The following is a 26,566-nucleotide window of genomic DNA, read 5'->3' on the forward strand; positions in this document are numbered from 1 at the left end:
CATGCGTAGCGTCTGCTAATCGTGCATAATAAAACTGTTTACCATGGCTGCGTGGATTTTGTGCCCAAGCGTTATTTTCGTTTACTTTGCACTAGTTTAAGAAAAAAGCTAAATGCACATCCCTTGGTTTTGTTTGCCATTGTACTTACATGCATAATGGTTTATTTCGCAAATTGTTAGAGTCCTCTCACTACTTTCCGTTTTTGCACAGTTGATCCAGGAGGCTCTCAAAGAAGCGCAGCTACGCGATCAGGTTGCAAGCTGCAGCAGAAAAATGGATCCCACCTACCGTGACAGTACTGACACGTGTGATGCTGACAATGTAGCAGCATCTGGCGCAAATGCCAGATCGCCTCAAAGACGCGAGTTTGGTGTGCAAGCATGCTGCAGGCCAAGCGAGACGAAAGCTGTGCAAGCATGCTACAGGCCATACAGGTCAAGAGCTGTGCAAACACGCCCTGAAACAGTGTCTGTTGGTGAGTGCAATACTGCAGCAAGCAATGGAAAGTGTGGAAGTCATTTTTGCTCGAACAATTTTTTTTTATTTCTGTACAGGGATTCAGGTGGATGCAGCTAATTTTCAGAATGCTGATGAGCAGACAGAGCACCCATTGCATTCTGATGCTGCAGAGGTATTTGAAGAGTCTAGGCAGCTGATCTCATCTCCTAGACCAAGCATTGAGGCCCCAGCTTTTGACAATTTCATGTATGTTGCTTGCGCTGGACTGTAAAACATGGATGATGAGTTCTCTTCACTTTATTAGAGTGTTATGACATGTCCTTGCAACATTTCTTTACAGGGCTGCTTACCTGAGTGATCCCAGTGACTCTGATGGATCAGATGATGATGTGTAAGGATTAAGATATTTACACATTTTCATTTTCTTCGTTAATCCAATTACTGAGGTGTGCACACTGTAGACACGTACAGTCGAGGACAAAAGTATGTGGAGCACGTGTTCCTCAAGCGAAGACGACAGCTCTGCTATTAGCAGGCAGCTGCAGACCACACTTGGGGAGATAAGTCAAAATTTTGTTCTTTCATCTCCACAAGTGTGGTCTCCAGCCGCCGACTAATAGTAGAGCTATCGGCTTCGTTTGAGGAACACGTGGTCCACAGACTTGTCCTCGACTGTACATAACCTATGACCAAGTTTGGTTTCATCCACTTGTTTAGCTTAATTACATTAAAATGGTGTCCAATATTAATACAGATTTGATGTGTATAACCCACAGGTAGCACCCCACGTTTGAAAAGTGCTTGACTGCTGTTAACAGTGCTGGGAAATCAACATCATAGAGTGCCTGTTTTACTCGACACGTCTAATTTTCTAGTTTGGTTTTTCTTCCTCACCTGCACAATATCATAACAAAAAAGTCATATCGAAGATAACATGGACTGGCAGACAGGAATACTTTGGCGCACATTGTATAGCATGAGTGTGAAATACGCTAGCATGACTGGAACAGCACGTCGTTAGCTATGCGTATAGCTCATTTTACAGGCCTTGGCTTTTGCTATCATAATGAATGTGTCCTACTTTATATCACGGTAACACTCCCAGAGTGCGTTATACACCATATGTATCTGAATAGAAAAAAGATGCAAGCAGTTTCTATTTTTCTAGTCTGCATTTTGGAGTAATGAACTTTCTAAATTGCAGTGACTGCACCAACTCATCCTCATATGTTTGTGACGAAACAGTAGCAGATGACAGTGATTCCGAGTAAGTGTACTCCGTTTTTCAGGCTTTTTTCATCAAGCCTCCAGCTCTGTTGCTATTCATCATAAAGTCTGCTTCTCAGTGAAGTCGTTCTGTTGAAAGGTGCAAATAAAAATTGGAGGCTTATCAAGGTTAAGCCCAGTGGATGCGAAGCATGTCCTTAGCGTTTGGAGGCATCTTGACCGCATACACGCCCGGCGCAAAGACGCTGGCGCGGTTGCGGGCACAGAGACTGACGCGACGGCGGGCGCGCGCCGCCTCATCCCTGGCGTGACGTCACATATCACGTGATGCAGCGATAGCGCGAACCGAAGCGTGCAGGCATGGAGGAAAAAAAACTAAGGAGGGAGCGTGACGTCACGCGGCCAGCGTTCGCAAGCCGAGTTGTTTTGAAGTCGTTTTCTCCCTCAGTTTTGCGCTCTCCGAGGCAGTCCTTTATGTTTTGATTCTGGTATGTTTTAGTGCGCGCGTATGCGCGACCCGCGGCGCGGGCGTCTACAGCAAGGAAGTTGATCTACAGTTAGTCTGCCGCGCTAATCGGCGCATGCGCGCGCTCAGCGGGGCTAGACTTTACCGCACGCTATCACGTGGTGCGATCACGGGGGGACACACTTTTTTTTTTGCTATATCTTTACTTGTTTAGACTAGGCTTCAAGGTTGTCGCCGGACGTTCCCTCAGTTTTTTTTCCTCCATGCGTGGAGGCCTCCGCCGGGCGACGTCCGACGGCGCGATATGAGGCCCCATCTGCAGCCGGTGTGACGTCATCACTTGACGTCATGTCACGTGACCTACTTGAAGGTCACTTGAAGGTCAATGGTGGCCACCGCCGGGCGTCGCGCGAAGGCCCGAAACCTACGTTGATATGCTTCGCATAAAATAATGTCCTAAATGTGTTTACAAATATTTATGCAGGGTACTTCCAGCAGATGTGCTGCCAGGAGACAAAGCCGCCGAAAGAAAGTACATTGTGTTTCATACGAATCTAGAAGAACTTTTGCAAATCTGCCGTATATGTGGAGCTGCAGACTCCAGTGTTGACATCACCACAGCAGGGACGATGATTACAACGACCATCACTTGTGTGAATGCGCACACGTCAAAGTGGCAGAGCCAGCCGATGGTCAGCAATAAGCCTTTGGGCAACGTCCTCTTCTGTTCGGCATTCTATTTTCTGGCAGCAGCCCTACTAAAGAGATCCGAATGATGTCAATTATGGGTGTGCAGGCCTTACAGAAGACGCAGTACTTTCAATTTCAGCGCTGTTACCTCCTACCTGCTTTGAAGAAGGGTTGTGTTACTATTGATAGTTGTAATCTCTAATGCTGCAGTTTAAATCGAATTGTTGTGCACATAACTCACACTAACATCTATTCAGCTACTTAAAAGCATACAGGCATGAACCACAGGATTTTAATAGAGCAAAAGCAACTTGCCATTGGAGTGCAAGTAAGAGGAAGCCTCGGAAGACAAAATAAAATAAATATTTTAAGGATAATTGTGAGACGTTACTGTCCTCAAGCTATCGAGTGGGCCCCCACTGCTTGTGGTGAGAGTGCAGAGCAAGAACACAGAAGGGACATTTTATATGCTGAACAAGGAAGCCAAATGCAAGGCACCACAAGGTCACGCAACAAGCTTTGACACACCTCTAGAGAGTCAACGACGGATGTCGTACGATAAGTACATGAAAAGCTCACTTCCCGCACACATTGCAACACCGTAAACTCGCGAAACAGTTTTCCGGGGTCACTCGCATCGAAGTAGTCCTCCAAAAAGGAACTCACAAGCACTCGTTCGAAGTCCGCTGAGCGCTTCCAATACATCTCGCCCTTTTCTTGAGTTGCCAATGGCGTCTGTCATGCCAACCTCGGAGTCTAATTCTCGGGAACAACCAGTCGTCACGGGTATAAGGTCATCATATTTGCGGTCTCGGTCTCCACGGATGAGACTCATCATGATACATGCCATGCCTTCCTCGCATGATCTCGCACCCTCCAATGTTCGATTTTCTTTCTCCTCTTCTCCTCGATAGTCCGCACCACGCGCGCTTCCTCTTCTTTACTGTTGGTGTTTTTCTGCCCCCTGTTCCTCGTCTTCAGGATTCATTACTGGCTATAATATAAAGTGCACCAACATGCAGCACCTGAAAAAAAAATCATACAAAACCATCAGCGTAAAAATATGTGGTCAAATTATCGTACATGACAAAGTTCCCTTCAATCATTGAGTGCGTCGAGGCATTTTGCCGCTGGAGAAGTATAAATACAATAGCCTATTCCTCAGTTTGCATATGCATGTGAGAGCCTAGCAGATTTGTCAGACTCATTCATCGATCGATTGAATGATATCCTTATTTGGATTCTGGCATAAATGCTGCAGATATGCTCTGTTTACGTTCATTACTGCAGAATGCATCTAGCAATGGACTCTTCTTGCCTTTTAGGTATGGACCTCTGAACAAGAAAGACTGATTAATGAAATCAAAGGCCAGCCACGCTGCTCATCCGGCGATGGCAGATGCGACACACCAGGCCATTCTGCAGACTTTGGGACATACCAGGTCTGTTAGAAAAGTATCCGACCTTTCGCCGAAGAAAAAAAGCTGGCATAACTGGAGCGTTGGAAACCTAATAACCTTCAAAGTAGTCTCCTTGGGGCTCCATATACATCTCCCAGTGGTGCTGCCATTGTTGCAAATATTCCGAAAAGGCCCTTTTCGGAATGGAATTTAGCTCTGCTGTCGTTGCAGCCATAATGTCCTTTCTTTTCTGAAATCGCGCTCCTTTCAATGGCCCCTTGATTTTAGCAAACAGCCAGAAGTCGTAGGGGGACACAACAGGAGATTAAGAAGCCTATTGAACTACAGGAGTCTGGTTTTTCGCCAGTCTGAATCAAATGCTAGGTTTTTCGCCAAAGTCTGAATCAAATGCTAGGAATGTGCAGGAGCAATGCCGCGAGGGATGCGCCAATTTCTTGTTGACCTCAATTCCGGTCTCTTGCGCCGCACAACACCAACTAGGCGATGGAGGACATCCCTGTAGTACTCTTTAGTCATTCTTTGATCCTGTGGGGTGCGTACTCGTGGTGTGCCACACAGAGGGAGTCAAAAAAGCAGTCAGCATCACTTTGACATTGCTGCGCACTTGGCGGGCCTTCTTTGGTCTTGGTGACGTGGAATGCGTCCTCTGTGACGACTGGGATTTGGTTTCCGGGTCGTACCCGTACAGCAAAGACTCGTCACTAGTGATTACGGCGTCGGTGAAGTCAGGGTAACCGTTTGTGGAATCCAGCATCTCCCGTGAGACTTTCACACGAAGCTGCTTTTTCTCCACCGTCAGCAGCTTCGGCACGAATTTCGCCGCAACTCTCTCCATGGCCAAATCTTCGGTGATAATGGAATGTGCAGAAAAATTGCTGATGTCCACTTCTTCCGCAATTTCTCGGATAGTCACACAACAGTCCCGCATCACTACAGCGTTCACTTCGGCAATTACCTGGTAATTTAGGCATGTTGATGGCCGACCGGAGCGTGGCTCTCTCTCCACAGATGTACGGCCGTCTTTAAACCAGTTGCACCACTGCTTAATCTGTATGCTGCTCATAGCATCATCACCGAAAGCAGTGTGAACATTTCGAATCATTTCCACTTGGCTATCGCCAAGTTTCTGGCAAAATTTGAGGTAGTAGCGCTGCTCCTCTCGCTCCGCCATTTTCCTTGCAACAAAAAACCGACGAGAGCACTGCGCACTGCCTCACTCAAACGCTGCTTCCCAGCGACTGACGCTATCGGCAGGCGGGAAAAAATTCGTGCATGCGCACGAGGGTTCAAGGTCGGCTGCTGTAAGCGCGCTTGTTTCGTATCCATCAGGTGTTCCCAAAAAAAAATAAAGTCGGATACTTTTCTAACAGACCTCGTACACACTTATGGACACCACCCTCAACAAAGTCCTGCACTTTGAACTTGTCAAGGTAGAGCTTGCTTTTATATTTTGGTGGAATTCTTCAAATGAACCGAGCATCTTCACCGGATTTTTTCATTTTATTAGGCTACGGTTGGTTTATCTATGCCAGTGATTGTGAAAGCAGGAAACACATTGCTTTTCATCCGTTAATTTACACACTGCATTCCTTGCACATTGAAAAGCAGTATAAATACAAGTTTTTTTTATGAGCATTGGGCTGATCCCAACTTCTTCCCTTAAGCTATTGAGCATTCCTTAAGGTCTGAATTTTATTTTGATCCTTAAATTACGAAAGAAGACTCAAATTCCCATACACAGCCATATATCAAGGTTCTCAAAGCAGTGTAGACACCTAACTTTTGGGTACACGTTTTCTTATTTGTAATGAGGCGTAAGGCCTTATTATACATGCATTGCCACGTGGTATACCTCTTCGACTGATATATAGTTTATAATCGAACTTATTTCTCATGCTGTTTCGGTTTCGACAGTCGAACGATGGCTATGATGTCAAAGAGAGTAATATAGGTCATGTGAGGCATGAAAAACTGCAATAATCGGTGCTTCTACATATGTTGTCATTCTGGCTCTTGAGGGAGGCTGGCTTCAGCACTGTAGTGAATTAATGCGATGAAGCAGCGATTATCGCAGTTTTCCCATGCCTCACGTGACACGTAACCCCTCTTAGACGTCACAGCCATCATTTCGTTCTTGAAATATAAATTATTTGACCATCGTAGCCGAATACCACATAGTGTTTCATGCATAGTAGTTTCTTACGCATCATTATAGAGAAGGAAACATGCCACCAAAATACGATGTCTGTATACTCCTTTAAGTTTGTTCTGGTCTGAGAAGACCGAAGCAACCTATTGACCTACTCAGCAATGGCACATAATTCTTACTGGCAGATTTATTATGATGGGATATGATAACCATTTCAATATAATTGGTTATCATATGCCATCATAAAGCATTTGCATCACATATGCATGCACAGCTCTTTCTGGGCATGTTTTCGACCTGGAAAACAGCATCTCTCTTTCAAGTTCACAAAGTACTTTTGCATTATTATTGCAGTCCACTGAAGTTGCGTCCAGTAACCAGATGGAGAAAATAGGTTTGGAGAGAGGGCTGGATTACCTCGTTAAACAAGGTGTGGTGATTTCAAGCATCACCACTGATCGGCACACCGAAGTCAAGTCGTTCCCCAAAAGCTCCCATCCCTCAATAAGCCACCTCTTTGATGTCTGGCACATAGCAAAAGGTAAATCTCAATAACATCTTCAGTGTAGCTTGAAATACTATTTCTAATTAGCTACACTGAAACACCAACAACACTTCACATAGAAAAGTATTTTCTGATATGTACCTCATTAAAAATGAACCCTCTCTTAAAGGACTGAAAAAGAAGGTAGCTGCACTAGGACGTGCAAGACAGCACGAGATAGTGCTGGGATGGAGACGAACCATAGTTCGACACCTTTACTTGTGTGCCGTTACCAGCGACGGCAAAGAAGAACTTTTTCGTGCAAGGTGGCTGTCCATTCTCAGGCACATCGTTAATGTTCATCAGCATCCAAATCCACTCCACCCTTCATGTTTTCATGGTGAAGTGGAACCACGTGACTGGATCATTGAAGGTACGGTATTGAACACTGAAATAAACTCTGTTCTTTTTACATCTGCTGAAACAATGTGAAAACCAATCACTGCTGTAAAGTTGCGCTACTCCCATACTCTTTCACTAAAATTCGGTGCACTCCCATTTAATTTCTGCTTTTCCACTTTGTTCTTGTTTTCACTTGAGTACTACATTCAGGGCACAGTATTTTAAAGAGCCATTCTCTGCATGCGTCACGTATTTATTTACCCCGCAAGCTAAAATTTCTTAACTTTACTTTCAGGGTCACCAGCATTTCAGAAACTAAAGGAGATTTTGGCAGCGCCACACTTCCTACGTGACATTGTGCATGCTTCAAACAATGCACAAACGTATGGACTTGAATCCTTCCATGGTTTGCTTATACATTTCACACCGAAGAGCAGCAAGTCCACGTATGAGGGAATGCTATCGAGGTAATGTTACATAAATGTATTCCCAGCTGTATTTCACTGTGTTAGTCGTACCAATCACATTCTTCCAAACCAGTAGAAGCCCTCCATAGGCGATGGAGGAGCAGAATGAGAAAAGTAATGGGATCAAATTCACAGATGCAGTGTAATAGGATGCACAACCAATGCTGCTAATTCAGATCAGTTGAATTGAGGGCTGGCACCGCTATTAATGTAGAAAAGAAATATATTGTGATAGGCTGTAATCTATTGTGTTCTGAGGGATGAGAACTGTGCGTCTCAGATAAAGAGAACTAAAATTCTGCAATGTAGGTCTTTAAATATGTTTAGGTTCAGCTGCTAATGAAGAAGAACAACACAACCCCAACAAAGTTCTGATTCAGTTGCCTCAATATTTTTGTAGTACTGCAGCTATTTATGAGAACAATTAAACCCCGTGACAGCTAGTGGTTCCTTCTGTAATCATTAAAAAGGGGAGCGTGCTATGACACTTCTGTGCATTCACATTAGCCCTACCCTATGAGAAGCGTTTTCCATGCAGGCACAAATCTGCTTGGCTTGTGGATGGTGTTCGAAGCACTGCCATAACAGCCCTTTTTACACATTGCCTCAGTGGCCTTCAATGTGAGTTGCATGCTGCTGCCACACAGCAAAAACCTTTAGTGCAGGCAACACGCCTGCCATGTAGTAGCACCCTTACAATCACATTAGTGGCCTTGTTCATGTCATTGTCTTCACAAAGTACAGCAGTTTAGGAAATACATATTTCCTTGAAGGAAAAGGCAAATATTTGTGAAATGTCTGAGTAATTTTTTCTGAAAGTGCAGTGATTGTCTGTTAGCAAGAACACTGCTCTGTGCCCATTTTGTACGCAGAACACGAATTGCTGCAATACACTACAATCACAACAGTGACAGAGCTGTGGTCTGTGACGGCGATGGGGCTCCCAAGTGCTCACAAAAATTTTCTAGACGAGAAAAGGAATGGACGGTGGTGTATGTGAAGGAGCCAACAAGCTATGGTAGGTACCACAATCAAAGGCACACATACTTCTCGCCACTCATTTCTTTACAAAGTGAAGGCTTATAATGCTAGTAGGATTAAGATTCCTCATTCATGTTAGATTTGATTTCTTTCCAAGGATACGTGCCTGCTCTCATCAATGCCGTGCTGGAATGCCTCAACATGTGGCCGTCATACTCTACAGCTGAGGATGCTGCTTCGCATCGCCAACATGACACACTTGCGACGAAGTATGGCCTAAAACCTACGAAAGAAGAAGCACTGAAGAAGCACCACTCACGTTTCGGGCTTTGAGAACTTAGCTGGCAAGGTGGCCAGAGTACGGAATGCATGATCAGAGAATTACGTGCTTTTCATTTTTTTTGCGTATCTCTTGCTTTGGTAACCTGTTTAAAAAAAAAACAGGCACTTCTCTCCAATGCTATGGTTCAAACCTGTGCACGCAGAGATGACAGCTGTGGCTGCAACCTTGAAAAGTATTCTCCGTGCATTGCCTGCAGTTTAATTTCTGTGAATAAACCGTTGCAAGACTATGCCCATGGAGTCCTGGCTTTTTATCCTTCTACTCCTTTTCCCACTCTGTCACACACATTTGCTAACTTTTTTCCTATAACATTCCATTTGCTAACATGGATTAAAAACCTGTCACATTGCTGCTGTGTTGCACGGGAAGTGCAAATGTGAATTCCTGTTGCACACACACTTCAAAAACAGAAATTAAGCCAAGGATCAATACAGCTGCTTATGCGTGAACAATGTGCAAGCTTTACTCACCTATTCCCATGAGAAGGTCTGATAGTGTGTGCTTGGAAATGCCTTCCTGATTTTTCCTAGTGCACAACCAGGAAGGGACTGCCGATTTTTCCTGCCCAAGTGGCCCCACACCCACCATACGAACAGCCTATAGGCTGTATACCTCAACTTGCTGAAATGAAAACTTCAGTAAGCAAATGCGTGATGGTGAATGCACCTGCAGTTCCACTTTTTTTTATCAGAGTTTGCCCTTACTTCTATGCAGAATTCATACTTTTCCCTCAACACATCGGTGGCACTGTTTGACTTCATCTGTTGTTGAATGCTCAAATGGAAATATGTTTGCCGAACTGTTGCTGCAATGCACGTAATTCCTCTCCTCCTTGAACAGCGCTGCTGCCTGCAGTATTTATAAATAAAATAAATAAAAATACCCGCCGCTGTGGCTCAGTGGTTACGGCGCTCGGCTGCTGGCCAGAAAGACGCGGGTTCGATCCCGGCCGCGGCGGTCGAATTTCGATGGAGGCAAAATTCTAGAGGCCCATGTACTGTGCGATGTCAGTGCACGTCAAAGAACCCCAGGTGGCCGAAATTTCCAAAGCCCTTCACTACGGTGTCCCTCATAGCCTGAGTCACTATGGGACGTTGAAACCCTAATAAATCTTATCAAAATAAATAAAATGCACTCACAGCTGGCAGGAAACGGGTCAATTATTCTCTTAAACGTGAAAGAAATCGCCCGCTCAAAACATTGCTCCGGACAAGAACATGAGCTTTTTCATAGCAAAATTACATTTACTCCCGATTGTTGAGAGAAATCGACTGGCGCGTACAAAAAGGCCCGCGCTGCGGTGTGTGACAAACCTCCATCCACCAGCACAGCTCTCAGGCATAAATCAGAGTAGCTAAACGTAAAGTGATGCACAATAAACACATTGCTTCATGCGTCTCGAATTTCGCAATGTGTCAGTAAAAAAATTCAGAAGCTCGCGAAATAATCGCACTGCCGCCTCGAAGAGGTAGCAATAATACGGATCCGCCCACCTGTTTTGGTCAGCGTGCTCAAAGTATGTTGGGTTGTAGAACTGCAGCTGGCGTGATTTCACTTCCAAAAGCTCGCCGTCAAGACAAAGCTTCGCAAATAGAGGACTGCTGGTGATGCATGCCCCTGTAAGGACATTGTGCACCGCGGCAACGTTCCGGCAGCAGATTCCTTCATCAGACTGGGTCGGCCGGCACTCGCCACACGGACAGCTGTCAGCGGGAGCACCACATTAACTTTTGTTCAGACGATTGTGTCACAAATGCATGCACGAGAGATGACTCAAGTACTTACTTCTCCGAGTTCAGACTGCCTCCATGCTGCAGGTGACGCGGCCTGTGGTGTGACTCGGCTGGCTCGCGCGGCGGTGGGTCATACCTGAATGGCGACTCGTCCAGTCCAAAATCGTCGCATGAGTTCTCTTCTAAGGACTCGCTGGTCTCAGAAAAGCTGTTTTCCGCGCTTTCAGACATATCGACAGCGCGGCTCCGAGTAGTAGCGATATCTGCGCGGACTTCGCAGCGCGGCCAACCAGGCCAACCCGCCGGTGACGTCACACTCAATACCGCACGAAAGCACCTCCCCGGTTTCGGTTTGGCAGTTTCGGTTTCGAGTTTTGCGTTTTTTGCTGTTTAAAAATTATTTTAGGGTTGGTTTTGAAAACCTTGTACCGTACACATTAAAGGAGATTCTTAGGAACACACAACAGCCATTAACCTAAAATGGACGAAAAATCGCCGGAGTTGCCCTTTAAAGATCCCCGGATGGCCGAGATTATTACGGAGCCCTCTACTACGACACCTCTTTCTTCTTCTTTTGACTCCCACCTTCCTCCTTCCTGTCCACCGGGTTATGCGAGACAATTAGTGCGTCATTTCCTTTCTTCGAAAACCAATTTACATTTTTCATTTCATCTACTTTGAGCATTTATCCGCTGGCGGATACCGCCATGGTGGCCTAGTGTTTACAGCGTTCAGCCGCTCAGCACGAGGACGCTTGTGCGAATCCCTGCCGCGGCGCCCGATGGATCCTAAATGCAAAATTTGCCCTTGTGTTCTCCCATGCACGCGCTTCTTCAAAAACTCCAGGTGGTGTAAATTACTGCGGAGCCCTCCACTCTTGCCTCTTTCCTTGTTCCTCCTTTCGCTCTCGTGTTTAAGAAGCGGTCTGGGTCGGTGTCCAGAGGTAAGTGACAGAATTACTCCGCCTTTCGTTTCTTCACAACTGATTTTTTTTTACCAGATCAATTGGCGGCGCTTTGCCGCTAGGTCATCGCAAAAATGGGGGGACACTTAGTCTCCTCCTTAAAGGAATCACACCATAGCGTCAATGGGTCCCTTCAGCGGTCTGTGCTCCTCTTTGCGTGTCGCCTCGTTGACTCGTTCGTCTTCTGCTTGACAGTTATAGATCGTCGGTAGATCTCACACCGTTCTTTCCGCAGTGGTTCAGCGGTTAAGCGATTCTCCACTGCCCCGACAGGTGGCTGCCACCGGTGGGAGTTGTGAGACAAAGGTTGCTCTTCCTGCGAACATCTCGCGACCTGCCATTAATTTCACAGCCACCTGTCATGATGGGCAGTTTGCGATGACGACAAAAGGTCACGTGACCTAGGTGGCAGGTGGCTTATGTTGCACACACGGCGATACCCCGCTTTACCTAGCAGAGTGAAGCTATGAGTTCAAAAGTAGAAAGTGCTTCACAGCTCACCTCTCTGGAGTGCCGAAGCCAGCAGCGTGTACTCGGCGCTGATGAAATCCAGGTAAGACTCGTAGATGGCGACGTTCAAATCGACAGCCTCCTTTTGGAAACCCGTGCAGGCGTACACAAAGTAGTTGTCGCAGGGATTCAGGGCCCAGCTGACGAATCCCATGGTGCGGTGCTCTGCGTGTCATTTGCAAGACGGATGCGCTGCGACAAGGTGCACAGATGAACGCAATCGGATAAAAACACGAAATAGGGTAGTACCTCTGATGTGCTTAGCACTGAACCAAAAAAATAGGCGGACACAATCGAGCTACGTCCTAAGGACATGATACGATAGCGTTTATGGATTAATGCCCACATATACGGAAACGGTGACTGTAAACTTTACATTCATAGGTCGCTGGGAGTCCTCATACCATTCCTAGCGTAGCAGTGTTATGAAGACTGAGGACGCGCGCCACTCCCCCGCAAGTGACTGTTTCAAAAGCAGGCAAAGCTGGGGCTTATGATACCCAGGTTGCGCTGGCTGAGCAAACTTCTCGGAACCAAACATTAACTGTCAGCTGCCATGGCGCGGTTTGCTCACAGTCCGGTTAGCAGGTTGAGATGACGCCGCACGCCGTCACCTCAACCACAACCACAAGGTATGCTCCTGAGTAGAGGCCCATTGGCCACCACTGCGAATCGGGCGCGCTCGACCAGGGCCTTCTGGCTCACCAGGTCGGAGCAGGTCGGAGCAGGCGAGCAGGGCTGCCTCCCAGGCCTCCCAGGTGGGGTTGGGTTTTGGGGCGACCTAAGGGGTTGACTGACATGCCCATACCATGTGGAAGATGTCCGAAGACTTCTTTTCTTCGCACAGTACGGACACCTTAGAGTACATGCAGGATAAAAGTGCTTTAAAACTGCCAGGCACAGCAGTGTTTTCATGTAAAGACGGAGGAGTGTGCGTTCCTCCGCCTTTGTAAGGCCCTTACAGGGCTTAGGATAAATTTCGTGGCCGGATTGGTATAATTGAGTAATTTGTAGAAACGTCAGGGCCGGATTGGGTTCAGGATCCGTTTCGCAAGGGTCTGAAGGCGTTGCCCGGAGAGTGAGCGCGCGGGCGGCGGCATCTGCCGTTTCATTGGCTTTGAGGCCCAAGTGAGCAGGAGCCGATACGATCGTTGGAGACGCGGGGACCCCGAGGTAGTCGCTATTTTGAAGGATGAGATACGTAAAAAAAAGGAATGTATCCCTATTGAATATTTCTGCAGGCCCCTCTAGAGTCAGTAATGATGACTCGCGAGTCCTGGTCTGCGGCGGCTAGCGCAATGGCGGCCTCCTCCGCAGTTGTTATGTCTTGAGCTCGGCACGTTAGGCCGTTCACCACGACGTTTTGGTGGACGACTGCGGCCGCGTACCACCCCCCATGGTGAGGGCCGGAGGCGTCCACGTAGAAGATTCCGCGTTTTTGTCCATAGTGGCGGGTCAGTGCCTCCGTCCGCGCAAGGCGCCTGCCATTGTGGTCGTCACGTCTCATGTTGGCCGGAAGAGGACGCACGTGCAGGGAGTATTTCCAGATTTCGGGTTGCGTACGCGCTTTTTCATCAGTATTCGATGGAGGAATGTGTAGGCGGGCTAATAGGCGGCGTTCAGACGGCGTCTTTGAAAGTCTTGGGTATTGATTGGTCAAGTGTGCCTCTCGGAGCTCCGCGAAAGTGTTTGCCGTCCCTAGGCCCATAAGGCCCTGGTTGGACGTGTTCACCGGGAGATCGAGGGCATGCTTGTACATCTTTCTGAGATTCACCTCGAGGGCGTTCTCGTCAACGTTGCTCAGATGAAGGTAAGGAGTCGAGTAGAGTACTCGACTGGTCACGAAAACATGCGCCAGCCGCAGGGCGTTTTTGCATCGTAACCCCAAGCGCTTCTTGAAACCCGGCGGATCATCCGGCCAACCTGGTCCCCCACCTTGCGCAGTTTGGCTAGTGCTGTATCACCCCGTCGATGTTTGTGGATAAAGAGACCAGTACTCTAATCTCACCGTGTTCGGGTATCGGGCCACTGGCCAGAGATAGTTCAATTTTGGTGGCGCACTTAGGCGACGGGCGAATGTGCACAAATTCAGATTTGGACGGGGAGCATTGAAGGCCACAGCCGCAGGCGTAGGCGTCCACGATCTCCGCGGCTTTTTTGCAGGTTGGCTTCGATGCCTCCAACCGATCATGTTTGGCCCAGATGGTTATGTCGTCAGCATACAGCGCATGCTGGACGCCTTCGACCTGCGCCAGCTGTGCCGCGAGTTTCATCATGGCCGGTTTGAAAAATAAAGGTGAGAGGACCGCGCCCTGTGGTGTTCCTCTCGTTCCCAGTGGATAGAGGCCATGTTCGTCTTGAATTCGGATGAGAGATTGTCGATGCGAGAGAAATTCCTTGATATAATGAAAGGTGTTATGTCCACAGTTGGTCTGGGAGAGATGTTGCAGGATAATTTCGTGTGTGAAGTTCTCAAAAGCACCCTTCAAGTCTAGGGTGAGTACTGCCTTATCGTTGAAGGGTTATTCGACAGAGTTCAGTATTTCTCGGTCGAGTTGAAAGAGAACATCCTGCGCAAACCTGAGCGGGCGGAAACCGACCATGGTGTCTGCGAATGCATTTTCGTTTTCCACAAACCCAGACAGCCTGTCCCGCACCATATTCTCCATCAGCTTTCCCGCACAAGACGTGAGGGAGATGGGGCGGAGGTTGTCTGTGTTTATGGCTTTGCCGGCTTTCGGAATGAAAGTTACCAGGGCGGTCTTTCATTCTATTTGGAAGGGTGCCTCACGAACCCAGAATGAGTTATTGAAAGCGAGGAGGATTTAGTTGGGAAGCAGTTTAACAATTATCTTGCCCCGGCCCGGTGCCGTTCCTCGTTTCATTTTAGCCAGGGCTGCCTTCAGGTCGTGCAGCTGGAACGATCGATCCAGCTCCGCATTCTCAAAACCTGCATACGAGTATGCGGGCCCTCGTTGGTCCTATTGGGTGCAAAGATACTGGTCGCAAAGTTTGCATGCTAATTTTGAGGTATTTCTACCGAAGCTATGAACAGCTCGTTGGAGATGTTTTTGTGTCTCGGCGCGAGTTTGAGTCGGGTCAATTAGGGCGCGGAAGAGGCGCCACATGCCACGGCTAGACATTTGTCTGGCCACCATGTTACAGCGGTTCACCCAGTTCGAGTCTCTGAGTTGGGCCGCGTACTCTGCCGCTGGCTGGGTGAGCTGAGCGATACGAATTTTAAGCTTTCTATTATGTTTTTGGCGGCGCCATCGGCGGACGAGGCTGTGCCGCGCATCCCAGAGCTGCAGAATGTGGTTGTCCACCTCCGGCGTTGCCTCCGATAGTTGAATTTGAGTTTCCGTCGAACGAAAGTGTGTAACCAATCCTTGTGCCACGCGTGGCATCCTTGTTCGTGGATAGAGGCCGAATTGATGCAGTTTTTCCGGAATTTATTCCAGTTAGGGAGCCGAGCTTGTCCATGGGGTCTTCCTAATGGTTTAATCTTTGCGGTGGTATTGATAAGGCAGCGGGTTTCCTCGATGTTTGGCCGCTCTGCGTGTCTAATGTTTTCGGTAAACGCAAGGTCCGGACACGTATCCCGGGTCACGGAGTTACCCACCCGCGTTGGATAGGCAGGGTCGGTATGGAGAATCAGGCCCCGCGTGGACGCAAGTTCCGCTAGCTTGCATCCCATCTTCTTCTCACGCATGTAACCCCAAAGCGTACTGTGGGCGTTGAAATCGCCTACAGTTTCAAAGGGGTTCCTGCCCGCAGCCTTTAGAGTGCGGCTAAAGAGTGCTGCGAACGTTACATTTTTGAGACTGGTAGAACAGTAGGGGCTGAGTATGTGAAGTGGTGCATCGCGTTTCTTGAGCGGAAGAAGTTTCACCATCACGTACGAGTATACAGTCGGCTAGATTAGCCGTATAATTTCTATGAACACCGACGCAAGAAGAGGGGTCTTGCTGGAAGGTGATGTAATTTGTAAGGGTTGCGCCGCTCCCTGGCTCCTGGAGGGCAGCCACCGCCAGAAGCGAGTCGAGGGTTGAAAGGAAAAGTCTGAGATCCGCCCGCTTTGCGAGGGAGTGGAATCCCCGACAGTTCCACGGGACAATTCGGACGCGGGTGGTCGAATTGGTCCTTGGGAAGCGCCTGATATTATGGCTGCTCGCCGTAGTCATTTAGGTTAAGGACGGGTTGTGGTGGCGCAGCTCCGAAGCCAGCAGTCGCGGGGACGGAGGCATCCTCCATACCGGAGAGCGAGCAGCTGTCGTCGTCGTCTAGCTCAGGGGTGCGCGTCGGAGGTTTCAGAAGGCGCCCGGATACGTCCTCGTAGGGACCGCCGGGCCTGCGCGAGGGACGCGAGGAATGCGCAGTTAGTCGGGTAATCATTGTGGGGATTGCCTCTTGAAATTTGGAGATGGCGCTGACCACCATCGAGATTTGGTTTTCTATGCCGGCGAATCGGTCGTCTAATGCCCCGAAGCGGGCTTCGAAATGGGCTTCCAATGCGGTCTCCGCGCTTGTTGCCGCCTTCGGCGCCACGAGCTCGCTCTCCATCTCAGCTGTGGGACAAAAGGGGGGAGAGGTTGCTGGTGCATTTTAGATTCCAATTCGTTAATTTTAATAAGCATTATCTCGTTTTGGGCCCTGAGTGCTGCTATATGATTTTGCTAGGCGCTGCGCGCCCGTGGGAGAAGAATGAGAAGGGGGAGGAAGAAGCAGCCCCGCCCGAACCAGGTGTCTGGTTTTGACGATGTCTGGCCAGGTCGACGGTCGCTTGCCAGCCCCTCCGGTAGATGGCGCCAGCTTCTCGGTATTGGAGGTTGGAGGCCCAAAATGGCGGCTTTTCTTCTTGGGCACCGATTTCTTTTTCTTGCCCATTTGGGCGGCCATTTTGTGTGTGCGAAGTTTTACCACACAGTCGCGTGAGTTGGTGGCATGGGCGCCACCACACACAGAACAGCGAGGTACACAGTTGTGAGGGGTCCGCACACCCTCAACCAGCGGAGCTTGGAGTCCTCCACCAGCGGAGCTTGGAGTCTGCAGAGTCCACACGTATCCGGTTTCAGGTTCGGACATGAATCCGAGCGATGCCCGACGGCCCCACACTGGCCGCAGGCCGGGATAGTTTTGTAATAATTTTGCACAGACACGGCCATGTCATAATGCACGTAACGGGCCTTCTGCTTACCAGCGAAGGTGATGCGTGCCTTGTTGAATGTTCCAAATTTCCAGACTTCCATGATGATGCCGGCGGGCCATCACACTCGTTGTTGAAGAGTTTGCGTGGTGTGTTAAGGACCACGATCACTCCGTGGAACGTGTTGCCGCCGTCTTGTCTCAGCTAACCCTGAACCTTGACTGATCCTTCTCGGTATTAACTGCAAAGTTCCCGATGGGCCGGTCGGCCGACTCTAGGTCCGGGGTATGCACGATGATGATGTTTTGGTCTCGCCAGGACAGAATGGAGATGGCGCGGGCCCGTTCCTGCCCGAGGTGCGCCGAAATAGCGGTACCGTAGCCGGTTTCCGTGAACGCCTCGTGAAGTGAAACACGTTCTCGGAGCTTTATGACTATAACGTAGTCTTCAGGAGCAGGTTGGGCATTGAAAGCGGCTTCCACTTCGTGAACGCCTTGCCCTTGCTTCCCGTCGCGCGTCGCGGGAGCTTTCTCGTTTCTGACAGACACGATAGCGGCAAAGGCGGCACCGAACGCCCGCATTCGGGCTTTGTCTTGGCCGCGGCGTGCAGCCACTTGAAGCAAAGCTTGACTCCGAATTTTGTGAGAAGCCGTCAAATCTGTGTAGCCGACAGTGGGGACCGAGGTCAACGCCATCGCCTCAGGGTCGTAGGCGCGTAATTGAAGCGCGGAGTTCTCCGTATTTACTCGAAGGGTCGAGGCCAACCGGCCGAGCGTCGGCGTTGTCGTTAGACTTAACGACGATACCGACGCAATCGGCTCCTGGGTTTAGTAGAGCGGTAACTTCAACCATTTCTATGTCCGATGTCCTGGCTCTTGAGTTCCACATTGTCCTCGGCGTCGGGTCACGGCTTCGTCGGGTATATGAATCGTGGGTGGGGCGTGTGGTCGAAGCTTTTCTTAATGGCGGCGTCGTTTTGAAGGCGGTTCGCGTCGTGTTCGAGGTTGTCATTGTGTGCGGCGTCGGTGTATCTGAGGCGGTGTCTTGATGCGGAGTGGTCGCTGGAGGATCTTCGGCGTTTCGATCGTGAGCAAGCTCACCTCCACAGGTTTCAGTCTTCAGTTTCCCCTACGGGTGCCGGGAGACCGGCTGCGGCCCGGTGATGCAAGACGTGTGGTTGACGGTGACGTGGAGCGAGACAGGTGGCTTGACGACACGTACTCCACTCTGCGCAAGTGGTCGTCGATTTGTCGTAGTCGCTGGCTGGGGAGCGGTCGTGGGGCGTCGATGACGAAACTCCGGAACCCTATCAGTCTGTATGGCTCAGGGCAACATGCAGCAGCATGTTGCCCTCAGTGTCCTGGATGAACAAGTGAGCGCCCCATCCCGATCAAGCGTCATTGTTACCGTAGGTGCCACGGATGCCAAGAACATGGAAGCTCTCATCGAGGAGAATACGCAATTGCTTCTAGGGTGAGTAATCGGCATCGCAGGGGCATTACACATTTCCGTAATGGCCAAGCTGAAGTACTGCTGACGGACTTCAGCAAAGAATACCGGCACGTTAACAAAGCAATGACCATTGCTTTCTTGAGCGAACTATCCGACATTTCTAATACCTTCGCCCTCTCCTATCGACCACCACAAGATTCCCCTGAGGAAGATCAGAAACACATCATGGACATTACAGCAGCCCTGCTCCGGAGCAAGCAAGACCAGTTCCGCTATCGGCTTCGAAGCTACAGCGATTGCTTCTCGTAATGCCGAATGTCTGACAAACGCCAATTTTGAAGCATTGCATTCTAACCGACCAGCACCAAAGACCTCTCCGCCAAAGCCCCTACCGTGCACCGCCGTGAGAGCAAGCCACAGGAGGATAACATGCTTATAATCCGCAAACCAAAGGACTGAAGGAACGCCTGAACAAACCCATCGCTCAAATGCTAGCCTCCTATGTCGATGCCGAACACAGGACCTGCAGGGCGTCATCCTGCCTTACATCGTCTTCGCGCTACGACCTACAGTACCGTAGACCGATCGAGTATGGGTTTAGATGGCAATTCGCCGCCGCGGATTGAGTAAAAAACTTTTACTGCGCTATTTCAGCCCGCACAAGGTTCCTCATCGGCTAGGTGAACTGGACTATGAAATCATCCGTGGGTAAGTGACATCCCAGCGACGCCGCGTATGACTAGAAGTTGACCATGCCTTCTGTCTAAAACCCTATTATGCGCGCTAAAAAACGCTGTTTCTTGTCTCGATGCTTACTGAGCACAGTCGGTTTTGTTCGTTTCTTGTCGCCTTCTTTAATTCAAAGCGACGGTTTTTTGATACGGGAGTAATGCCGCCAATCTCTGCAGCATTTGTTCGTTCTTCATAACTGCTAGCACGCGGCTGTATCCCATTGTTTGTGATGAAAGAGGCGACCAGGCTTATGTCGATTGATCGCATCTAGGCGGAGCCGATTCTGGGTTTTTCAAATGTTCTAGTAATTTTCCATGCTTTATATCAAAAGTTCGCTATCAGCTTGAGACGGCCAAGAGCGGCGGGCATTCTGTGCGACGACCACTGAGCACGCCCCTTGCTGCGCCGAAGCCGAGTCATTCACTTCTTTGCGGGCACAAGCTAGCCCAAATAAAGTATTTCATTCGGAAGCCATTCTCGTTGTTTTCCTGCTCGCTGGACTGCAGTCCTCAATGTGGCACTAAGCATGCTGAAACGATGACCTCATCCGGCCGTACTCACAAAATTTTTGCGAAAGCGCTACCTCACGCTCCGCGGGTGCAGTAGTTGGTTTGCCAATGCGCGTCGATGGAGGGTTAGTGCTATCTCTCTAGCTGTTCGATTACTGTGCAAAAAAATGAGCCGACGCTAAGGCAGTAAGTTTATGCTGCACAAAACGGAAACTCGTGTGCCCCAACCCCGAACGCTCTGCAAGAAACGGTTGAGCCTCAATGTTAATATGATAATTCCTAAAGACGTGGAATTGAGAGCTGATAGGCCGCCGGTTCGAATCCCCGTCGAGAGCTAGGCCTTAACTAACAAGTTTATGCTGTACAAAACGCTAAACCGTACGACACCGTCCAGAACATTCTGCGGCAATGGCCCACAAATTTTACATGAATATCGCAACTAACGGCCGTACTTTGACACCTGCCAGACAGGAATAGGAAAACTGGAACGATATAGATCGGTTTCTAAACTATAGTGTTTCGAACATCAGGTTCATATTACCATCTCGGTTACCATGGCAACCACTGGGTTACATTTCCGTCATAACGCACACCCGAGACCCTAAACGCGAATGTAGCGTTCCAACTGTAGATGTACCGTTCCAACTTTTGCTGGCACCATAACACAAATTTCCTCAGACTACAATGAGAACTTGTGGCTTGCTTTATTTTTTGTTACACGTGGTTAATTTTGACAGGAGTTTCATTTGGTTTTGGTTTTTTTATTAGAGAACGCCCTAAATCGACTGAGGCTATGAGGAACGCCGTAGTGAAGGGCTCCGAAAATTTTCACCACCTGTGATTCTTTAACGTCCACTGAGACTGCAAAGTATACGGCTCTCAAGCATTTCGCCTCCATCGAAATGCAACCACTGCGGCCGGGATCGAACCCCCGTCTTTCGGTTGAGCAGCCGAGCGCCATAGCAACTGAGCCACCGCGGCGGCCCCCGACAGAAGGTGTTTCTCGAAGGTGTCATCGCTACTTTTCTTGATGAAAAATCGGCAGCTACACTGAACAATCTCTCAATGTATGCGCTTTAGAGAAGGGCGGCATTATAACGTGTGAACACCTTGCGCAACAGCTCATAGTTGCGCAATGCTTCTATACTAGTTTCCGGGTCCTCTAAGATAAAGCACCACGCTTCAACCCGCCGTGGTGGCTCAGTAGTTACGGCGCTCGGCTGCTCTCCCGAAAGACGCGGGTTCGATCGCCGCGGCGGCTGAATTTCGATGCCGGCGAAATTCTAGAGGCCCGTGCGCTGTGCGATGTCAGCGCACGTTAAAGGGCCACTGACCAGGGTCCTGGTCACCCAGCTACCATAGCTACCAGGACCAGCTACTATAGTTCTCCATAAAGTCAGCCATAAAATTCCAATACGGAAAGGGGTCAGGCAGGGAGACACAATCTCGCCAATGCTCTTCACTGCCTGCTTACAGGAGGTATTCCGAAGACTGGAATAGGAACAGTTGGGGATAAGAGTTAATGGAGAATACCTGAGTAATTTGCGATTCGCTGATGACATTGCCTTGCTAAGCCACTCAGGACAAGAACTGCAAAGCATGATCAATCAGTTAGATAGGCAGAGCAGAACGGTGGGGCTAAGAATTCACATGCAGAAAACCAAAGTAATGTTCAACAGCCTAGCACGGGAACAGCAGTTCGCAATTGGTAGCCAGATGGTGGAAGTAGTAGGAGAATATGTCTTCTTAGGGCAGGTAGTGACCGCAGATCCGGATCATGAGAGGGAAATAACTAGAAGAATAAGAATGGGGTGGAGCGCATATGGCAGGTTCTCTCAGGTCATGAATGGTAGCTTACTAATATCCCTGAAGAGAAAAGTATACAACAGCTGTATCCTACCGGTACACACCTATGTGGCAGAAACGTGGGGGCTAACAAAGAGGGTTCAGCTTAAGTTAAGAACAACGCAGCGAGCTATGGAAAGGAAAATGATAGGTGTAACGTTAAGAGATCGGAAGAGGGCGGACAAAGAGGGTTCAGCTTAAGTTAAGAACAACGCAGCGAGCTATGGAAAGGAAAATGATAGGTGTAACGTTAAGAGATCGGAAGAGGGCGGAGTGGGTGAGGGAACAAACGCGGGTTAATGACATCTTAGTTCAAATAAAGAGGAAGAAATGGGCTTGGGCAGGACATGTATTGCGAAGGCAAGATAACCGCTGGTCCTTAAGGGTAACAGAGTGGATTCCAAGAGAAAGCAAAAATAGCAGGAGAGGGCAGAAAGTTAGGTAGGCGGATGAGATTAAGAAGTTTGCGGGGATACAGTGGCGGCAACTGACAAAGGACACGATTAATTGGAGAGACATGGGAGAGGCCTTTGCCCTGTAGTGGGTGTAGTCAGGCTGATGGTGATGATGATGATGACCAGGGTCCGGACATTTTTGAAAAACAAGCCCACTGCATAGATAAGGCATCGAAGATTACCTCTGCAAAATACCGGAGCCATGCGCGCCCCGAAAAGCTGAAAAAATTCATATCAAAGCCCGCTCGTTATTTCCTTCAACAAAAACGTCCCCGCCCCACTACTCTGAGCCCCCTTGACGTCATGGGGGTTACTTTCGCTAAAGGCACTCCATTGGTGCATCGTTCTCACTGACGGGAGAAGGTTGGGCGTAGCCTTGGCGTCGCGTCGTCTGCACAACGCTTTCCGCAGCACCTTCTCTTTTGGCACATGCATACAAACCCGCATGAAGGAACAACAACAAAAAAAAACTGCGGAGGGAGCGTACGGCGACAGCCTTGAAGCCTAGCCATAAAAAGTAAAAAATGGTAGAACTGAGTGAGTTGGTCCCCCCCCCCCTCCCCCGCCGTGATCACGTCACGAGACGCTCTGCGTGCGCACTCCCTTCTCAGTTTTTTTTTCTATGCAAGCCCCCAAAGCAAGGTTTTATTTACTAGTGCAGCAGAGCCTTTCCCTCGCTCGCCCACTTGACCGTTCCGCACACACACCGCTTATCCTTCGTGCACCTTGCGTACGCCTTGACTCCAATGAATGACATGGGCTTTGGAGCGTAGAAGAGACACAAACACACAGAACACAAACACACATGGAGAAAAGCAAACTGACGGTTGCCGGGTCCGCGCTTCGCCGTGTGTTTCGAACACAACCGACTTCCGCCCCTCCGCTCGTGAATCGGTGGGGAGGCCTAAAAAATCAAAAGGTAACTCCCTAACTGGGAATGACAAACAGATGTATGGAAGGATGCGCTCGCTAACATGTCTAGCGGCGAAACACCGCGAGGAGACCCAAAGAGCAAAACAGAGAGGGTGTTAGGCAACCCGCAGCGCCACCCCCCCCCTTCCCCTCGAATAGACCCAGTAGCAAAAACCAAGAAAAGAATTCTATTGAAGGCGGGGCCATGACGTAGACATGTGATGCACTCCACAGACAGCCTCCGGCTAACATCGGAGAAAGAAGGGGTGATATTAGCCTTGCCGAGCCTACTCGACGAGGAGCGGGAGAGAAAAATCTCGAGGAGGGAACGGAAGGAGAGGAGGCTCGCTCCAAGAGAGGTAGAGAGTGTTTTCGACCAGAGGGTCGTCACGGTCCCTTTAAAGAACCCCACGTGGTCGAAATTTCCGGAGCCCTTCACAACGGCGTCCCCATAGCCTTAGTCGCTTTGGGACGTTAAACCTCAATAAACCAAACCAGCACCGCGCTTCGTTCTTGCTCCGTGCTTTGTGTGCAAGCCTTGGAGTTTGGGGTATAGCGAAGTAGCGGCTCCATCTGACTGGACGGGTGGTGATGGTGGTGAAAACTTTTATTTGGTGAAATATATAGTTTAGGATCCACAAAGTGGCCCGCTACATGGTCGGCGTCCCTAGTCCGGGACACCGCATGACGAGGCCCCGTCTCTCGCCCGTTTCACCACAGCCCTTTGGGACTCAAGCGAGGAGCAGTTGAGGAGGGCAGTCCCACATGCCTCTCGGGAAGGGGTAGGTGAAGGGGGGAGCTGGGGATTTTGAGCACATGCCCACACCATGTGGAATATATCACAGGTGTCCCCACAGTGCATACATCGTCCATCCGTGCTAGGATCATAATGTTTGATGATTGCAGGACACAGTAGAGTACATGTGTGCAGGCGCCTTAAAGTTCGCTCCTCCGTCTTACTCAGCCCTTTTGCAGGGGCCGGGAAAAGGCGGTGGATCGTTACATAGCGGTCTCGTGATATTTATCGGGACCAGAACTGCCGTAGAAGAAGGCGGTGACCCGGCTGTGGTCCGGATACGATCGCGCGTCACAAAGGAAACATGCCCGCTAGCACTAGTGTTTACTGTCAGGTTGAGGTTCTCAAAGCTGTGCCGTTGATTGCAACTTGCTTTTGCAAAAGAGTAGCTAGTCACCAGTAATCAGTTACAGAAAAAAGTAGTTTATTTACACTGGACGTTGCCATTAGAAAAACTAGTCGATTAATTGCAAATTTTCAAGAAACTTCAATTTATTACAAGTAATCAGTTGTAACGTTTTACGTACAATGCTGAGTGCAGTGACAGAAACCAGGAGCTCTGCCTCTCGCATTTAAGTTCATGTTTATAACTCTGCAACGGGTAATGTAATTTATGCAAAGTTCTTTTTTTTGTCTTGAAGCTCACTGCGCACTGCCTGATCCTCGGCGTCAGTGCCATCGTATGGCAACCATGAATTTCGGTAAGAAGCCCACAGCTGCGTTCGAACCGCGCCGTCTTGACCGCAGTTGTTTGGAGGTGGTGTCCTTACCGAATTCTCCGCAAGCATCGTCCTGGCAGATTTCGTACATAGTCTCGAACTCATGGATGCTTCCTCCGCCAGCAACTGTGTTCAGAGAGAGAAAAAATTGGAAATTGTGAGGAAGATTAGAACAATTTAAGACTAAATGCTACAGCAAACTGCTTTTGTTTATGGGGTTTAACGTCCCAAAGCGACTAAGGCTATGAGAGACGCCGCAGTGGAGGCCTCCGGAAATTTCGACCACCTGGGGTTCTTTAACGTGCACTGACATCGCACAGTACACTGGCCTCTAGAATTTCTCCTCCAAAGAAATTCAACCGCCGCGGCCGGGATCGAACCCGCGTCTTTCGGGTCAGCAGCCGAGCACCATAACCACTGAGGCTACAACAAAATAAAGAACGTCAAAATAAAGAACGTCACTGCTACAAGATTTTGTGTCTGTGTCATTTCATTATCTACGTACATGATGTCACTATGATCATATCTTTTTTACGCACACATAATTGTTAGCTCAGTCCACAGAGACCCTCTTCCAACCTGCATGTCTAGTCCTTTCCTGTTGGCACACTCTGCCCTTGTTTTTCAGTTTTTACTTATCGCCCCGTCACGTAAACTTGTAGCGTCATTGCCCAATAGACCAATCAGCGATTTTTGTCACATTAGTAGGATGCGAAATGATACCATGTGAAGTCTACTGCTGTAAAAGTGAATAATAAAAACGCGGCAACGATGCCACGCTTACGTTTGGCGCCACAAAATACGACCTGCACGAGTACTTTCCCCATTTCGATCCGTTTCGGGTCACTTCGAGCAGCACTGCTTGAAACGGCAGAATGCCTTCTCTAAGAAGCGCTTTCTAAACAATGGGAAGTTTACCTGAAGAAGGCATGTCGAGCCAACATCTTCCCATCAAGGTCGCCTAATAAGCCTTTGTAAAACTATGCAACACTGAGGAATCAATCCGGTTGCGCTCGACATGAGAGTGTCAGTGCCCCGACCAGATCAGATCGCGTCCGCAGTGAGCAGGAATGCTAGGACGAAACAAAAGACGAAGCTTCGCTGGCACGGTCTGTCGCATCGCGTTTACGCTGGGAGCGGCTGCATTCTCAATAAGGGAGAAGAGAGTTCATACAAATGAGGTCGAACTGAGCTATGTCATCCTGAGCTTTTCAGTCACTCATGTCGGACATCTGCGAACCGAGCTAACGATGCCCTTCTGCTTCCATGCACACCTTTACAACGAGAAGTAATATCATATCCACAGCGGTAAAGTGCAAAGACCGTTTATACATTGAGTGAGATTGTATGAAAACTGATTTTCAGCTTTACCACGAGATTAACAGAAGAGATCAGGCGTGTGCACAATGTTGAGGCCCTGTGCAGTGTCCATGCAGTACCCTGCTCTCACGCCGCAGGCAGGCTGATAAACTGCGCGGTCGCTGTCGAATAAATTGCACGTAATCGCATTGCTCCTCTTCAGCCTATCGTTTCACTCAACCGAATGGCGCGATTCTCTTCTCGGTAGGACTTGCCGCCGTGGTTCAACACCGTGCATATCAGTGGGGACCTCAGACCTTACATGGAGCCCCTCCCTGATGTTGTTTCTAAACTTTGCACATGATGAGTGATGGCTGTGTCTGGGCCACATTGAGCTTCTAATA

The 26,566-nt window shown here is 49.0% G+C and overlaps 1 protein-coding gene and 1 pseudogene across 1 annotated transcript in view; both read right to left on the bottom strand.

Moving 5' to 3' along the window:
• The window catches only part of LOC149343544 (uncharacterized), a 123,352-nt gene that overhangs the window by 20,578 nt on the left and 76,208 nt on the right, over positions 1-26,566 (bottom strand). Inside the window, exons 8-9 of the mRNA XM_089547005.1 lie at positions 24,915-24,989; positions 12,289-12,462 (exon numbers count right to left, since the gene is read on the bottom strand). Coding sequence (XP_089403131.1) covers positions 12,289-12,462; positions 24,915-24,989 — 249 coding nt within the window. The remainder of the gene's footprint in view (positions 1-12,288; positions 12,463-24,914; positions 24,990-26,566) is intronic.
• Positions 16,459-19,376, bottom strand: LOC149343545 (uncharacterized; annotated as a pseudogene).

The sequence above is a fragment of the Amblyomma mixtum genome, chromosome 5, assembly GCF_055824585.1.
Source record: "Amblyomma mixtum isolate Tamu chromosome 5, ASM5582458v1, whole genome shotgun sequence".
NCBI lineage: Eukaryota > Metazoa > Arthropoda > Arachnida > Ixodida > Ixodidae > Amblyomma > Amblyomma mixtum.